Source organism: Leptopilina heterotoma, unplaced genomic scaffold (assembly GCF_015476425.1).
Source record: "Leptopilina heterotoma isolate Lh14 unplaced genomic scaffold, ASM1547642v1 Lhet_14, whole genome shotgun sequence".
Taxonomy (NCBI): domain Eukaryota; kingdom Metazoa; phylum Arthropoda; class Insecta; order Hymenoptera; family Figitidae; genus Leptopilina; species Leptopilina heterotoma.
In genome coordinates this window covers 407063-426615 of record NW_025110859.1, presented here as the reverse complement: position 1 = coordinate 426615, position 19553 = coordinate 407063, and the positions used below count along the sequence as shown (strand labels likewise).

Sequence of the window (19553 nt, the reverse complement as noted above, 5' to 3'; positions counted from 1 at the left end):
CGCCCGATGTAAATTAGAATCACTTGCTCAATATAAAATTAGAACATTTAAATTAAGATCCTAAAGTGGAGAGAAGAACCTTTCAATGCCTGTCTCAGTATTCTTGATTTAGCTAATTACACTAATGAGGACATTTTCTAATGCAACTTCTTTAGTCCTGAAAATCTGTTACTTTTTTCTTTTCTTTAAATTGCCTCTTGTGTAAACGAGTTTTTTCATTTAACTACGTAAAGAATTTTTTATTCTTCAATGAAGAGAATTTTGACATTTTTTTTATCACTTAATTATTCGCAAGGGGAATTTTTCCAAAAGGCCCCTTTTTCCTTCAATTTATAAATTATTTCTCTATCGCTTGTTATTGTATTTTTATTTATTTCGTAATACCAAATTTTGACTTTTCTCCTTTTTTCTATCTTTCATGAATTGAAAACATTTTTATTTTTTTTAAATAAAATATTTTTTAAAAAAATTTTTTCTATTAAATTAAAAATAAAAAGCCTTAGAATTAAAATAGGACTGCAGTTGTTTATCTGCTAATGAATTGCGGTAACTATTTTTAGGAATGAAATTAATAGAAAATTTGTTTAAGAGATTCATTATAAGCGTGAAAAAAGAGCGACGATTGCTCGTATATGATAATTTCTAGGTCGGGCGCTGACAACTCGGTCCCAAAGGGTTAATTAAATTAAATGAAATTATTCTCGGGTTCTTTGTGTAGTTTATGAAATAATTTCGTTGTCACTATGAGTCGGTGCTTTAATTGACACGCACTTTTAAAATAATCATTCCTTCAAATAAAGACAAGATTTTTTTGCCTCTTTTTTTAATTATTATTAATGAACATCTAAAAAAGAAGAATAATTTATAATTAAAAATGATTTGCTCTTGAAAACGACGCTTGGTGTTTCTTTGACGTCTCGACGGCCGTTTTTCTAGTCGATCGCGCGACGTTCAGATAGCCACGTCTTGTTTTCTTAACCAGTTCGTATCTGGTTCGTATCAATCTCCAAAGAAATCGAGTTGCCATTTTCAAAATAGAAATCTTCTCTTTTCCAAGTTTCACAATTATTGCTCTCTCTCTCTCTCAAGTCGAACGTCTCAAGACGTCACTCATAATACGAGAGATATCATTCTTATTAATAATTTCCTTTTTATTATCAATATTCTATTTTATTTTCAATAATATTAAAATATTAAAATAATATCAAAATTATCACGAGATAAATTTTAAACATTTAAGTTAAATTGTACCAACTGTACCATTTTAGTTAATTATTCTTTTGCTTTTGAGGTTTTTTCCAATTTAGTGCAAAAAGTGTCAGTTTGGAGGAACATTTGAAGACATTGTGCCTACCGATTTGAAGACGATGATAAAACCGATCGACATAAGTGATGGCTAAATATAAAATAAACGGAATATAGAAACGTGCACACCAAGTCTCTGTGTGGAGTATTTTTGGATTATTTTCTATGAAGAAATTCACGCCAGAGTGAGTGTTTACTTCCCTACCTGCTATTTTAATTTGACAAGAAATTATCTCGTGCTTTAGACGAAAATAATTCTTTCTTAAGTCAAACTTTATTTGTGCAAAAAAAATTGTTCTTAGTTTTGATTTGGATTTTGGAAAATTTGCTTTTTATTAACTGAATTTCTTTCAACAAAAGAAAAAAAAATGCGATTTTAATAAATTTTTTTCTGATTTTTTATAGATTTAGATTTCTGCTTTTATGGAAATAGAGAATTTTAGTAGTCGATTACACTAATTACAAACTTCTTTTTTTCTGTAAATTTTATTTGATTAAAGAGTTCACAATAATAGATCATCTATTGATTAGGAATCAAGGTGTTACATCTTCCAAGATTTATTTTTAGATATTTCTTCATCTTTTCGAATCAAGCGATCGCAAAAAAAAATTATTTATAAAAATTCGCATTCTTCTCAATGAAATTCTTTTTTAAATTGCAATTTTCAGCAAAATTGTTCTTTTTTGTAAAATATTCATCGAAACAACTAACATTTTATAATAATAATAATAATAATAATTATAGTAATAGTTTCAATAGTAAATGACAGTAATAATATTTCAATTGACAAATTCAGAAACAAATTTTTATTGTCCACTACAGTGGAAGTAGAATTTTGCATCCGATATTGAACTTGATAGGCTTTTCCATTCACTACCGATTTCTCAAGTTGACTAAATAATTTGCCAACTGTCTTCACCCAATTTTATCGAGCTTTAATTATTTCAGAAAACTTTCAAACTTTTAAACCTTGATGTTTTATCGATAATGTGTAAAAGTGAAAGTTTGCGAATTCTCTCACATTTTAGAAAATGTGTGAAATCAACGGGGTGTACATTTTTACAACTGAAACAACATTTTAAGACGTAACTAATTTTTATTCTCTCTCTTTTTTTCTGCTAAAAATATTTCGTCAAGAAACAAACAAAGAATAGAGAAAAAGAAGAAAAGAATTATCATTTTTAAATAACTTGAAGTATTTTTGCAAATTATAGTCTAAATGGAAATTTTTTTTTTTAATTTTTTAATTTAGCTTTTTTTTTGCTACTTTACATATATATATATATACATATATATATATATATATAAATTATAATTTGCGACGTTGCATAAATTGTAATATAGTTATAATTCCTTTAATAGGGATGTAAAATTACTAAATTTGAAAGGATTATTAAATTACGAGTAAAAGGCAATTTAATTTAATGTAAAAGGTATTTTAATTATCCTAAGCTATAAGGGATAATTTAATTTAAGCGAATAATTAATTTCATTTAGAGAGTATTTGATGATTTCTAGTTGAGTAAATTATTATCAGTAAAACAAATTTATTGAATATTATTATTTTTTTTGTAAAAAATACAAAAAGGAGAATGAAAGGAGAATTTTTGTATTTTTTAATACTTTTATTAATATATATTTAATATTGATTATTAATTTTTTAATGAATTGGTATTTAAATAGAAAATATGTAATTAGAAATTGTTTTTTCTTTTTTGATCCAGTATCGGCAACTGACACCTGGACAAAGTTCGCGCCTGCGTTTCTTCTACATATACATATAAACGTATAAGACTTAGGAGTAACCCTCGTGGATTTTCACTGACGGAGGATGTAATTTAAACTTTAGCCCAGTAGACAATCAACCCCTTCGCGAACTCTACAATACGATCATTAAATTCAACCACGTGGACAGAAAAACATATCTGGCCCTCATTCAACACGTGTATTAATATGATCTATATTCTTTGAAAATTGATCATTTTTCACTTAGGGAAAAAAAACTTTTTCACTTTTCTCAATAAAAAGTAAAGTTTTCCATTTTAATAACCGCATGACACTTTTCAAATAGTTTATTAGCTACATAATTGTTTTTCCGCTATTCTTCTTCCCCTTATTATTATTACTATTATTACTATTATTTATTTTTTCGACACTGACTTTATATTTTACTTATCATTTATTTTTAATTAATTTTTTCGATATTGAATATTTATTTTTTGTTTTTGGAAATTATGAAATACAAAACAAAATACATTGTTTTGAAGGTCGAAAAAAATTGATAAATTAAAAATGTTAGGAGAAAAATAATGAAAGATAAATAGTAATAAATTTTAAGATTTAAAAAATTTTGATTTTGGTTTCGGTAATAACACATTTACTCATTTCAATTTATATTGTAATATGAAAACATCTAATTATATAACTCTGATTCAGAATTTCATTCACGTAACAAAAATTTATCTTTTTGACCGAGTTTCACGGTATATTTTTCTAAGAATGAAATTCACCAACCACATTACTTGATTTGTTTTCAAAATCTCGAGTGGAATTTCCATTAAAAATTTCAACAGTCCAGTAAAAAACGTAAACAAAAAACTTTTAAATATCAAAAATTTATTACAGTTTGTTAATTATAAATAACCTACTAAATAAAAAAATGCTAAATAAACAAATAAAAAGTAAACATAAAGAAATCGAAAACTTTTTTTATCTCAAAAAAATTTGGATATTTTTTCTCGACAATGAAAAGTGAAGAACACACGAAACATGAACTGACGAATAAAAGTTGAACCATTTTCTTCGCGACGGATTATATAATTGATTTCTCATTTGATTGATGAATTCTTGAAAAAGACTCCCGGAAACATGAATAAAATCGAAGTCGAAAATTATTTGGCACGTTTTCTGTTTAAGAAACCGTGATCTAGACCGTGACCCTGTAAAATGCAACCAAACAGATGATTTTAGTTGAGCATGGTGAAACTTTTATTAGAAGCTTCACTCAATTTTATGCCCTCTTCACACGAACGGATTACAATTTTATTTCCTTTTTTCTTCATTACAAAACTGATCAAATTATACACAACTACTGTCGTTTTCTAATTTACTTTTTATTTAATGTAAATTGCATGCGGTGTATGTTGAATCAGAAAAAAAATTAGTCTATAACGAGAAAAATTTTCGAATAAATAATTATTTAATAAGAGTTATAAAATGCAAAGAATTATAATAATTACATTTTTAATTATTAAATTAAAATTAAAATTAAAGAAATTAAAATAAACAGAATGTAGAATATTAATGTTTTGTAATTAAATTGTTTCAGTGGCTCTAAAAGTGGAATTTTCTGAAATATGGTCCTAATAGGAACTACCATTGATTGCTATCCATTATCAGCGTCATTCAAGATCAAGATAAAGCAAGTGAGTTTCATATTTTAAATTCATCATATTTTTTATTCAAAAAAAAAAGAATTGCCACTTGAATTTTTTACCATTTTGCTATTCAATGTTACAAAAATTTTACATTAAAATTAGCAATGACTTGTTATTTTATTATTTTTTTTCAAATATGAAGACATTATTGGAGGGAAAAAAATTGGTTGTATTAATCCTGAAAAGTATTATTAATGATTGGAGCTTTCGTGCTTGAAAGCTGACATGAATTTTAATGGGAATTTTATTCACTGTTGAGGTCTTCATTATTTTTATCACTCGCAATTTATACAACGAATTTTTTTTTCTTTTGCTTTAAAAACCATTTAATATACATTTCTTTCGACTTTTAATTTGCTAATTTATTATTATACTTAGCTAATTAAATCAATTAATTTTGTAAATCGATTATAATTCGATTATAATTTATTTAGAAAATGATTAATTTTTTAATTTGTTCTTTTATGAAGTAATTAAGTTTTATAAATAATTTTTTTATTTTTACTCTTTACATTTTATTTATTAATATAGATTATTATTATTAATGTTTATTAATTAGCAGATTAATAATAACATTGGTTAAGTAATTGATAATAATATTTATCGATCAATTGATTAGTAATAATATTTATCAATTAATTGACAATAATTATGTTTATTAGTCGACTGATATGTAAGAGTAGCTATTTTTGAAGAACTATCGATCGAATAATTGCTAATGAAAATTTACTATTTATTGACTCAGGGATATTATGGGATTTTTCTTAGAAACCCTCCAAGAATACGGAGCAAAGATATTAAAAAAAATTGTTACCTTTGTTGTACTCACAAATAGTAGATAATTAGAAACTTTTATGCAAATTGCGTTAGTATATTTTTGAATTGTTTCTTGATAAGGACTCTCATCATAAGTAGTAACTTTTTTCGGAGGTTACATTTTGATTGAAAATTAAATTTTTCTCTCTTTATAAATATATATCGTATTGTATAAAGATTTTTTTTCGAAAATTTTTTGTTTTAATAAAAAATGTTCATTGTTCGGGAGAGAAAAAAAGAAGAGATCTTTACGAGAGGATGTCGACCTTGGCACACAGAAGGTGCTTCTCACCCTCGACTTTTTGCATGTCAGACTATACCTTATGTCACCTTTATCAACTCTTTTATCGGCCTCTTATCGTATCACACTTTCAGCACAGTCTCTGTTAAATTCAATTTTTTTCTTCTCTGTGAACATCACTTCCAAAACATTAATTTATTCATCGTTCCAAAAAGCTTGAAATTGTGTCAAAAAATTGTTCTCTTCTGTATTTTTATTCGATTGTTGATAAAAAAATTCTTTCTCTATTATTATTCTACAAAAAATATGTTTTATATTAATTATTATCAAATATCTTTTTTGAATAAATTCTTCAAGTACAGAAAGAATTTTTCGAATATTTAAAAAAAATATTTTTCTATAATTCTAACTCTTTTTTTAGAGGGAGTTAAAGATATTTTTGTTTGGGAAAAAAGAAACATTTTGAAGGAGAAAATTTTTTGGTACTATTTCATAATATGAAATATTGGAAAAAGAAGGGAAAAAAATGAAATTTCGTAAATGAGTTCTCATTTAAATTCGTGGCCTCCAGTCAGTGTCAAAAGCAAAAAGTACGCACACACGTGATGTCTAATCAACAAGATCGAGTTTCCGAGTGGAGTTACTTCAAAGTCAATCGAATTACATTCGAATTACAAGCTTTAAATGACTTTCTCTTTGCAAAATCTAATGAGCCTAGGATCGATTCTCACGTCTAGAAACTAAACTACTTTCATGTTTCCTGAATATCTCTGACTCATCTCTCAATTCTCTTTCTCTCTTTCTCTGATTTCACGTCATATTACTTTGTTTCAATCGATTAGCAAATTTTTATAAAAGAACAAGCAATTATTTCCCCCTATCTTTCAAATTTCAAATTCGGGGAAATTTTCAAAAAGTTTCGACATTTTCTCTCGAAAATCAAAATGTTTGATTAAAATGTAAAAGTTGAAGTTGTATTTTTGGAGCTTTCTCTTCTTTTTCCCACTATTTTCCTTTCGTCTCGTAAGCTAAATTTTCCGAAATGATAAATTTTCAAAATAAATTGGTAATTTGCCAAAGTATTTTACTTGACAAATTTTTTTTCTCGCATTTTTGCAAAAGCAAAAACAAAAATAGCATCATGTTTACAGAAATATAAAAAAATGAGACGTATTAATTTTGTTTAAATTATACTAATTCTATTATTTATAAAATTAGGGAAAATGAACAAATTTAGAACAATTTCGAAAATATAATTTTTCTAGTCTTGAAATAATAGAAGAAAAAAACAAAAATTGCGTAAGATTTCAAGCCGCAAAATATGGACGTTTTTTATGAGAGTGAAAAAATTTTATGAGGGAGAAAAATGGTTATGTGGAAGGAAAAAAAATTTATGTTAATGTGGTAAATAAATTGTTGGGAATTATCGGTGAGAGAGAGAGAGAGAGAGAGAGAGAGAGAGAGAGAGAGAGAGAGAGAGAGAAGTGGTATATAAAATCCTCTATATAGTTATAACACACCGGAGACAAAGTACAATATAATTCTCAATTATTTCTCTTCTTTTTATATATTTTCTTAGCCTCTTATGGATCCAGGACCAGGATCAGTACAAATGTCGGGAAATCGTAAGGTAAAACTTTCAACTCCCACTGGAATTAACATTTCAAGTTGTACAAACCAAAGTGGTGCCAGTGGTGGCTCCTTTATTCCTTCTGAATTAAATTCTGGATTTGTCACCGTTCATCCAACTTCATTTCAAGTAAGTTTCTCCTTTTGTTAATATTTAAAAGAAATTTTTTCCTCAATGCACTTTTTTTCGATTTTGAACTTAATTTTTGGAAATCTTGTCTCTAATTTTCAATTTCGAGTGGAAAATTATTTCTTCATATTTTACAATTTTCATAAATATAGATGAACTTCACAAAGGCTTTAATTTTAAATTTTATAAAATTTTAATTTTTAATTAATTTAATTAGAAATTTTAAAGAACTTAGATTTTTGAAAAATTTTAATAATTCAAATTTGTTTGAAATTAGTTAAATTTGTCAATATATATTTAATTAATTATTAAAAATAATTATTTATAGAAGAATTTTAGTAAATTGTAGGAATTAAATTATTTTCACAAGTAATTATATTCTTCGCAGAAATTTAATTATGTTGACAAATTTTTTAAAATTCTCGTCAAAAATTGAATTATCCTTATAAATAACAAAATTCTTCTCCAAAATTCAATTATTTTCAAAAATGTTTCTTAATTCAATGATTTTCAATATCTACTAAATTTTTAATTTTAAATAAAATTCTTTCTAAAAATTCAATTATTTTGAATGCGATTTTAATTAAATTCCTCTAAAAACTTTAATTATTATCATAAATTATGTTAAATTTTAAGCAATAAAAAATTCTTTGCAAGAATTAAATTATTTTCACAAATAATATAATTTTTCACCAGAATGCAATTATTTAAAAACATTTTTATGAAATTCTTCCCAAATACCTATTCAATTATTTTCACAAATAATAAATTCATTGCAAAATTTCATTTATTTAAAGAATTTTTTCATTCTTTCATGGAATTCAATTAAAATTATTTAATTCTTGTAAAGAATTGTATTAAAATTCTTAAAAATAATTAAATTCTTTAGAAGAATTTCATTAAAAATTTTTAAATAATTGAATCTTATCGAGAAATGTTTCTAAAATTGTATTAAAAATAATTGAATTCCTACGAAAAAGTTTTATTAAAACTTTCGAAAATATTTGAATTGCTGCGAAAATTTTTATAATCATGAAAATAATTTGCCTAGAATTTTATTAAAATTTTTCAAAATAATTGAATTATGTAATGCAAAGATTTTTATTATTTAACAAAAATATTTCAATTAACTTGCGAAAAATTTTATTAAAATTTCTGAAAGTACTTTGAAGATCTGCAAAGAATTTTTGTTATTTTTCATTTATCCCAAGAATTTTATTAAAATTTTTGAAAGTAATTGAATTTCTGCGAATTTTTATCATAAATTTAATTAGGTATTTTTGAAAATTTTAATAAAAATTTTTCGCAAAAATTCAATTATGTTCATAAATAATAAAACTCATCGCAGAATTTTAATTATTTTTAATACAATTTTAATCGAATTGCTCGAAAAATTATTCTTCAAAATTTTATTAAAATTAGTCAAAAAAAATTCAATTATTTAAAAATTTGATGATAAATTTTTTTACGAGAATTCTTAAAGAATTATTAAAAATAATTGATTTAGAGAAGAATTGTAGTTAAAAATTCTAGAAAATAATAATCGAATTATTGGATATCAGGGAAAAGTCAGGGAAAAACAAAATTAAATTTTGGTGACAACTTTGTTAATTTTCTTATGGTGTAGAAAAAATATTTTTCTTTGTCTTTTTTGCTTGGTAGTAATTAAAATTTTCATATTTAAAGCACAATAAAAATATACTTTATTAAAAAAATATAAAAATTATGGAAGGAAGAATAGAAATAAAAAAATGGATGTTTAAAGTCGAAGACATTGTGTAATGGAAAGGTTGTTACATCGAATTCTATAGGTTATTGTCACATAAATGCTAATGTAAACTTAATAATGTGTATAAAGAGATGAGTTATAACCATCATATATAAATAGCGTCTTCAACGAGAATTATGAGAAGGAAAATTAGTTTAGACTCTGGACCGGGAAGAAAGCGTAACAAACTCAAGCGGCTTAACACTTCTGGTTGATTATAAAAGATTTGTTATTCAAAATTTCTTCCTGTAAATGACATTTGTATTTAATTTTTTCACTACTTTTACATTTACAATTAGGATTTACCTAGTATAGAAGTGAAGAAAAAAAATAAATAAAAAATATTTAGAGTTTTCATATATAATAATTAATAATTGGAGATAACACGTTTCGGGTGAGAGAAAATATTTCGCAAACTGACGGAAAAATATTTATTCAGTAATATGTGTTCCACACGCGATAATAATATTAACAGACAACAATGAAAGTAGTACTCGGAAATAGCTTGAAAATATGAAACCCCGTTCTCGAGGATTATTCAGACAATTTTCCCGTTTCGTGATAAATTTTAAAATGCATGCATCTTTCATAAATTAGTATAATAGAAAAAAAGTGATTGCTTTCTTTCGTCTGATGTGAAGGAAACTTGTTATTTTTTTCAATAATTATCAATTAGACTTCAATGACTAGAAATCAGAAAAGAAATTTTAATAATCACTGATTTTAATTTTCGGAATTTCCATTTTCGAAAACGTTAATTTTAATAATAATAATAAAAATAGTAATAATAGTAACAGTAACAAATAAAATAAAAATAGTTGAAATTTTCCATTTTAATAATTATAGGTACATTAAAAGTGTATTTTTGATTATTGCAGAAGATCCGGAGGAATCAAGACGAACAGCAATCAAAATGGCAGGAACGTAGTCAGAAGCCTCTTAAAATTCCCTCTGGACATTCAATTATTGTGAATAACTATAGCATAGTTGCATCCCGTGGCGAGTTAGCGAGGAATAATAATAATTTCGACGAACACAAAAATAAAAGGAAAAGTCTTCAGTTAAATGCCAAAGTTTCCAATGAAGAATCAAGAAGAAAATCAACAATAATTCAAAATTCTCGTAGTAGTCAGAGGGAAACAGAGAGGGAGACAATCAGAACAAAAAATTCTCGTAACAAACAAACGTCTATGAAAAAATCTTCATCAGTACCCGCCAATCTCAAAGGTGAGAATTTTTTCTCAATTTTTTTTTGCACTGAAAGATTACAAATTTAAAAATTAAAAAAAGATTCGTGTTTGTTTTTGTTTCGATTTTTTACTGAAAGTATAATATTTTTTTAGCAAAATAAATTTTACCATTTTATCGAAGAGGACAAAATTTGCATTTATTGAATCGAATTATATATAGAGAGAGGTGGATAAATTTGCATTTATTGAATGTGTTAATGAAAAATCTGCATTTCGCGAATCCATAAATAATTAAGCTTTCCACTTATTAGTTTTTAATATTGGGAAATAATTTTACTTTTTTGAAAATTTACATTTAGCCTCTTTTTTGAAACTGAAAGGCATTTTTTCGATTTTTATTAAAAATATTAAATTATTATTAAAGATACTAAATTGTTATTTAAAATACTAAATTATTGAAAAAAATAGTAAATTATTATTAAAAATACTAAAGATACTAACAAACTAAATTGTTATTGAAAATATTAAATTGTTACCAAAAATACTTAATTATTGTTAATAATACCTAATTATTGTTAATACTTCATTATTGTTAAAAATACTAAATTGTTGTAAAAAATAGTAAATTATTATTAAAAAAAAAACTAAATTGTTGTTTAAAGAAAATAAATAAATTATCATTAAAAATACTAAATTATTATTAAAGATACTAAATTATTATTAAAAATACTAAATTATTATTAAAGATACTAAATTAGCATTGAAAGAACTAAATTATTAATACTAGATAAATAAATAATCTAAAAAATAATATATTGTATCGTTAAAAATAAATACTATGTTATAAATAATTTGCATGTAGGAAAACAAAATAAATAATCAGGTCAATAAGGTTAATTTTGAAACTAAAAAATTGTCTCATACGAATCATAAATGCTTATTATTTATTTATTATAATTATACTTTTTATTGGAATACAGATATAAGAATAATATTAAAATACAAATTTAGAAAAACTCTCGAAATTTGAATTTCTAATAAAAATGCAATAAACTAAAAAAAGAAAGGAAAAAAATGAATTTTTCGGAATAATATATATAATTTGTAAATGCATGAAAGAGGAGGTATAATATGAAAGTAAAGAGATATTATTTAGAGTGCATAACCCTTCCCTAGTGGCGGTTTATATTTATAGGTTCGCAACCTAGAGAGTAGTTGGAGTTGGTCTGGGAATTAAATCTAATATTCTCGGGATTTTCTCGTCTCCATCCATCTCGTGTGTTATAGTTGTGTCTATTTCATGTTTGTTCTCTCTTAGCATTCTGACGATTCTGTTGTAGAACTCACGAGACGAGAGAAGCATTCGGTCCGTGTTCCAGAAGAGGAGGAAGTGGGGATCCTCAAAAGGTCCTCATCATTTTTGGCTGGTCTCGCTTCCGGTAAACAGAGTACAACGACAGCGGCGACGACAACGTCGCTTGACCGGAAATACGGCCCTGAATTGCAGTGTGGCGCGACTCCGCGACCCGCGAAAGCGCAGAACACGAGTGGCATTCGCGATGATGAGAATCGTCTCTCGTCGGCTCTAAAACGTTATTCATTGTCACTTGGTGTCTGTAAAAAAACAACAACAACAGACACTCGTGGTTTTAAGGATTGGAGTAATAAAATATCGAGTGGTGGGAAAAAAACTGTTTCCTTTAGTGCGGATACAAGTTTTCAGGACAAGAAGACAAACTTTCAAAGAACGGCAATTCACGAGGCAAAAGTTTATAAAAAAGGAGTCCTACAGGGTGAGTCTCTTCTCTTCTCTCTTTTTTTCAGTTTTCTTTTTTACACAATTTATATTTAATATAAAAGCCAAATTACAGAAAAAGAGAAAAATTACAATATATTAATTTACTTTTTTAATTTTATTCAAAATGAATTAATATAGTAAGTGGGAATAAATTTACGTAGACATTGTATTCAAATTTCTTTTTTTTTTTTTTTATTATAGTAATAAGAATATTGGAGACAAAAAAGCACGTGCACTATCCAGACATTTTTTTATCTGCGTAATTTTTTTTCGAAATAAAAAAGAAATATACATGATTTGACGCACGTTTTCATTATTCGTGTTCATTACTATCAAAAGAATGTTCAGTTATTACAATCCAGATGAAAATATAAAACCGAATTGTTTATTATAAAATCACACAAATTTTAAGCGAATATTTTCTATTTATTGATTGTTTTTTTTTACTTTTAAGTAGATTTATTAAATTTTTTGATTAATTAAGAAACTGTATTCTTAATATTTGAAAAAATAGAGTTTCTAAAAATAAAGAAAATAAATATAATATATTTTTATTTATTATTGATTTATTATTTGTACATTTTTGTTTATACCGAACAATTTTAATATAATTTCAATGTAATTTTGATTTAAAGTTAACTTAAAATAAAATTTGTATGTTAATAACGATAAATATTATGCATAGACGAATTTGGATCAAAAAGACAATAAGATGCAAATATTACAAGTGTCTCTCTAATTTATACGCTCATATGAAATTGTATACCGTTAGCGATAAGTTTTGTATTTTACGAGAGAGCATTAAATGCCTTAAACAAATGGGTTCATCTGTATTTTCGGAATAAACGTTGAATTTAAATGAACTTTAACTCCCAACGCGAATGTATTTCATAGCAATTATTGTATATACGTAGAAATTTTTAATAATTTTTAATTTCTCACATCGAGTGTGAAATTGTATATACTATTATTACCGTATACAAGAAAATTTTCCAATTAGATTTTTTATTGTATTCTTTATTTCGTTTTATTGTATTGTATTATTTATTTTATGTTTTAGTTAATTTATTTATTTATTTTGTATTTACTTATTTATTCAGTTACACCAATGGGCAACTATATATATTATTTATAAATTAATTACTAATAAAAATAAATAATAAATAGAATTAAAAAAAGTGAATTACTATTAAATTTTTGTTAAAACCGCTTTTTAAATTATTTTCTAGCAATTTAGACTTTTAATTACAAAATAATTATTATTTATATACAAAAAGTTTACATATGGAAGATAAATAGAAACAAAAAAGTACGTGGGAATAAATAAAAAAAAGAGAAAAATGAAAACTTATTTTCTTAATTTAATTTTGTTTTATTTACGCAATAGAATAATTTCAAATAAATGTCAGAGTAAATAAAACATTTTATATTAATGAAAAAAAGACCAATACGAACGGCATTTCGATATGGAGTATCTGTAATCCTGTTTACACTATACGGATGATATATCCTTGGATGTTATAAATGTTACTTATTGTTTAACTTCACTATAGAAATAAGAGAGTGTAATTGTGTATAAAAGCTCTCTCTCTCTCTCTCTCTCTCTCTCTCTCTCTTTCCCTTTTGAAAAGCCGTTGTGTATCGATGAACCAGTTTACAAAGAGTTTGATACACATTTATTTTATTTTTATTTTTATATGAATAAAATGTATAATCATATTCATTATTATATATTTAATTTAGTATATAAAATACGAGTTGATGGGAAATATTTTCAAAACAAAATTTTTAATTCTAATATTTATGAGAGAGAACATTTTTTTTTATTCTTTCAAATATAAAAATCAATGTTATCGCTTTTTCTACGTGCAGTATAATTATGCCACGTTTTTAATTCATATTGGCCTTTTTTATCATAGATAAACACAAAAGGAGAGAAGGTGTAATTAGTAATGAATTCAAAATAATTCGAGCAATTGTAAAATTGTCTATTACTTTTTTTGTGAGACTAATTTTATAATATGGAAATAATAATTATTAGTAATAATAATTTTTAGTAATTATAATTTAGAAAACAGTGATAATAGTGCCTACTTTTTATTCTATTTTTTAATCCAAATTTAGAAAAAAGGAATTTTTTTAACTGTTTTTTTGGAAATTTATTTTTAAAAAAATACTTTTTTTTCTATTTTTTAATCTAAATTTAGAAAAAGAAATGTTCTTAACGCTTTTCAGGAAATTTATTTCAATAGCTACTATTTATTCTATTTTTTATCTCAATTTGGAAAAAAGAGAAATATTATTAATGCCTTTTTGAAAATTTATTTTAAAAGCTATACTTTTTATTATATTTTTTAACCAAGTATAGAAAAAAGAGACATATTTTTAACGCTTTTTTGGAAATTTATTCCAACAACTACTTTTTATTCTATTTTTTTAATCGAAATTAAAAAAGAAATCTTTTTAACTCTTTTTGGGAAACTTATTCCAAAAGCTACTTTTTATTTTATTTTTTAATACAAATTTAGAAAAAAGAAATCTCTCTAACTCTTTTTTTGAAATTAATTCCAAAAGATATTTTTTGTTCTATTTTTTATCCACAAGTTTAGAAAAAAGAAATATTTTTCTTTCAGATCGGGGCGAGGAAGGTGCGAGAACAGTGTCACCTTTGTGGGAGACGCCTCCCGGGGCTCTACTCAGGGCGGCCCGGGAGGCCGACGATGAAGCCCTTAAAAAAATCGTCACGCGAGTCGAAAAGTTTGGACTGGGTGACATGGATGTTAATTTCACCGACAGCAGCGGAAGAGTGAGTGATTAATTGCCATTTTATAATATGATGAATCGACTCTCTTTCAAATGTCGCCTTTAAAAAATATCAACCACCGCATATGCAGTTATATCACAAAATTATAATTAGAAACAGAAAAAATTCTTTTTCCAAAAAGAGAAAATTTTGAAAAAATACAGTTTTACAATTCTGATAAAATTTACAAAAACAGAGAAAAAAGAACAAATTTACAAGAACGAAACGAAAGCAATAAAATGTTTGAAAAACGAATTTTATATATTTTAATATATTAAAATCCTTTTTTGCTTTTGTTCTCTTTTTGTAAATTCGTTGTTTTTTCTCTTTTTTTAAAAAAATGTAACCTGACTTCTAAAAGTGTCTTTTTTCAAAATAATAAACGTAAGCAAAAAAATGTTTAAAAAAATAATTTTATATATTAAAATCTGTAAAATTAGGCCTGTGCGGTATTAAAAATCCATAACCGGTTTTCGGTTTTTGAAAAAACCGGTTCTTTAGTCGGTTTTCGGTATTAAAAAAAATACCGGTATTTAAAAAAAGCCGTTTTTTGAATACGAGCATTTAAAAAACGGTTTTTTAAATACCATTTTATTTAAAACGAAAACTGGTTCAAGAAAAATTTTAAAATCCTTTTTATAAATGTATTATTTACAAAAAGAAAATTAGAAATCAGGATTACACTGTATAATTAATTAAAAAAGATTTATTATGTAGAACATGTCTTATAAACATTTTTTTGCTTTCGTTGTTCTAGATAATTTATAAAATTATTTTAAAAAATAAATATCGAAATTAAATTAAAAGAGGATGGAAAAGTTTGGTTGGATTCAAATAATAGGAATTAAATTACCTTTTCAATTTTTTCATTTCGCTTCTAAATACGTTGTTCTTATATAGAAGCCAAGCTATAAATTGGCTTTTTTACAGCGAACGTGATAAAATTTTTATATTAAACTTTTTCCTGACGAGTATAGTCCCTTAACATTTTTTACGATGTCCATTTGCTACACTGAAAGGGGTAAAATGATGCTAAATTTGGTCGATCCTGCCTCCACTCTTCATTTACAAAAAGGGAAATTTAAAACGAAATTTCAAAATTTATTTCAACCAAAAGAATTAGTAAAATAATTTCTAATTAATAAATACAAAATAAATAAACTCTTTAGTCTTTTAATTAATCTGCTATACATTTTTCGAGATTTATTAGTTTTGATTTGATTTTATGATTTTATTATTTTATGTTTGTTTTGTTTTTATTTCTTTTTTTACTTTTTGCTCGAAATTTACTATCGTTTTCTTTTCTCCTACTAATGGAAATAAATTAGTAAATCGTGACATATTTCTACTAAATTTATGAATATTTTTATCTATAATATCAGTTTATGAAATTTCCTATGAGACTTGGAATTATAAATTGTATAGTATAACATAATTAAGTGGCTTACATAGCCTCGTTCCCGGTCTCTCAGTCTCCTATGAATAAAATGCCTCGAGGGATTCACAAGCGAGTGATCGACATTAAGTAAACGAAATTTAATTCGTTGAGGTGTTCCTCTCTTTTGCCTGTTATAGTTTATAATGTAAATGAAAATGCAAACAAAACAAATAAATTAAGGAAAAAGAAAGAAAAAAGAAGAAGAAATATAATAAAAAAGAAGAACAAAAGAAGGAAAAAATAAATTTTTTCAAATATGAAAACAAAAATCGAATCGAGTGTGGAATTATTAATGAAAAATGTTATTTATGTAACTGTTTTTTTTTGTTTTTTTGTTTTAGTGTCTTGTTTTTGAATGCATCAAGAATGAAGTTACATATTATTTATAAAATGAAGAAAAATGCAGGAAATAAATTATTGTTAAAGAGAGACCACTTAATATTCTGCACGAGGCAAAATTGTATATGCTATTGTGACTTCTCAATAATTGGCACAATCCAACTAAACAGTCATTAGCAGTCATTATCTAAAGTTCGAAGGAAGTTTTCAAAAAGAATATTAATAAAAAAAATAAAAATAAATAGAGTTCAATGACCAATTTTCGTTAATCAACGAATGTAAACACTAGAAAATTTTTTTTACTTTAACTGTGTTTATTTTATACGAAATTGTAAAAATATTTCTCAAAATTGGATAATTTTGCAAAATATTTATATGTTTCAAAAATTAGAATTAGGTATTAAAATAATAGTTTTAGGCAAGAAAGTTTTCTGATATTTACAAATAAAAATGTTTTGTAAATTTTTTCCAGAGAATTTTTATTTTTCGTGAAACATTGAAATGTTTATGAAGCGAATGTAAATTGAAATATTTCATGTCAATAAAGTTAAAAAGCGAGGGAAAAAAATTATAAAACTACAAGGAAAGAAATTGTAAAACATTCTCGTAATTTATATTTATATATTTTGTATGCTTGTGACTTAAGAGAAATTCTTTTTTTTGTGAAAAAACTCCACGACTCTCTTGAAGAAAATCAATGTTAGTGTAAACACATATCATTGATTTCTTTATGAAGTTTAAAAGAGCGTGAATTTTCAGGCAAACACGAAATTATAGTGTGCATGTTCATTTTCTGTACACAGTTAGCGCGCGTGGAGATTGCATTCTCGGCTCTTGTTTTAAATTCGCATTTCAAAATATTTAGGATACTTACTTGTTTCGAGAGTCTATTTTTAAACTCACATAGGTACTGCTTGTCTCTTGATATATAAATATATATATGCACGTATATTTATTTAAAATAGATTTTATACTAGATATGAAAATTAATGTTCTATTAAAATTTTTTTCCTTCTTGTCGCCGTAATAAAATTTCACTTTTAATATGCTATAAACTTTGTATAAAATTGTAAGAAATCGTCGAATGGAATATTTTCGTTTTAATCAATTTTTTAATGATAAACATAACCCAGTAAAAAAAAACTAATTCAAATGAATTGAAACGAATTAACATTTTTGGTAGGCTCCAATTCGTATTTGTCACAAAGCGGGATTCACTTAAGCTCTTTGTATATTCAATTGAATTTAATTCAATATGTACCAATTTGTCCAAACGAATTCGCATTCGAAAGAAATGGCCAAGGATGCTCCACCGCTTAATTCTGAGTCGCTAGTTGGAGAAAAAAAGGCGTCCTCAAGTAGTCCTAGCCAGACGTATGCTAAGACCGTCTTAAAAGAAGGAGCGGACAATAAGGACGGCTTTAAGGTTGTTAAAATCTCCTAAAATCAGGAGAACCTTTAAACAGGAGGTTCTTGTGATAGTGAAAAAGGGTGGAGATACCTTGAAGTTTGCGGAAGCACTGTCCTCGGCTCTGCATGGCGCCTTGCCATGCGAGGTCACTGCTCTCGTAAATAAAAGGACTCTTGAGATCAAGGAGCTGGATGAAACCACGACTGAGGATGAGGTGATTTCAGTTCTGAGAGATAAGCTGGGCAAACCTGATCTGAAGATAGAGTGCCACCTTTTGACGCGCTTTAGAAGTACTAAGGTGGCTCTAATCCGCTTAGCAGAAGCAGAAAGTGACATTCTGCTTAAACTTAGCCGAATCAAAATCGGCTGGATAAATGCTCAAATTCGCGAGCATGTTGAAGTAGCTAGGTGCCAAAAGTGCCTAGGTTACGGACACAGAACCCTATTCTGCAAAGGCCCCGACAGAAGTAAAAACTGTCGGAGATGCGGCGGAGAGGGACACCTCGCGAAGAGCTGTAACGTTAAGCCGAAGTGCCTTACATGCTTGGTGGGAAAGCCAGAAACAAATCATGAGTCCGGAAAGAGAGCCTGCCCGGTTTACTGGGAAGAACTGCAAAAGATTAAAAGGGCAAATCCTTAAAATTTTTGCAGGTCAACCTGCATACAAGTAAGGATGCACAGTTGCTCCTAATGCAAACAGCAAGGGAAAATGAGGTCGATATCCTGTTCTGCAGTGAGCAGTATCAAGGAAGCGATCTCGCCCCTTGGTATCAGGATAAGGCGAAGAGAGCCGCTATAAAGCTGTGCAACCCAGAATTGCGGGTTGACAAGTTTCTGGAGACGAGCAGTGGGTTCGTGTGGATAGAGGTAGCTAATATACGTATGTATAGCTGCTACTTCTCACCCAACTACCCACTGACAAACTTCGAAGCCAATATCGAAGACCTAGAAGCGAGCCTCACAGAATCCAGGCTGGATGTCATCATCACTGGCGATTTTAACGCAAAGTCGCCAGAGTGGGGTGAGACGAGACTCGACAAGAGAGGAATTCGTATTGGAGAAATGATCTCCAGAAACGACTTATTGGCTGTAAACCGAGGCAATACATGGACGTTTAGACGAGGTGCGATCGGATCAATTATATATCTAACGATCGCATCGACTAAACTATTTAGCCGCATAAGCGACTGGCGGGTCTCTGAGGCTGGAGTCCCATGGCAGCGTTTTGCGTTGCGTTTTGTAACTAG

At 26.5% G+C, this 19553-nt stretch overlaps 1 protein-coding gene across 2 annotated transcripts in view; it reads left to right on the top strand.

The window, feature by feature from the left end:
• Window positions 1-1042: 1042 nt before the first annotated feature.
• Window positions 1043-19553, top strand: part of LOC122497826 — a 37616-nt gene continuing 19105 nt past the window's right edge. For both annotated transcript variants that reach the window (XR_006301177.1, XM_043605154.1), the window contains exons 1-6: window positions 1043-1490; window positions 4635-4731; window positions 7380-7559; window positions 10206-10554; window positions 11858-12310; window positions 14949-15121. Coding sequence is in view for 1 of the 2 variants with exons in the window: in XM_043605154.1 (XP_043461089.1) it covers window positions 4663-4731; window positions 7380-7559; window positions 10206-10554; window positions 11858-12310; window positions 14949-15121 (1224 nt within the window). In the remaining variant the exon portion in view is untranslated. The remainder of the gene's footprint in view (window positions 1491-4634; window positions 4732-7379; window positions 7560-10205; window positions 10555-11857; window positions 12311-14948; window positions 15122-19553) is intronic.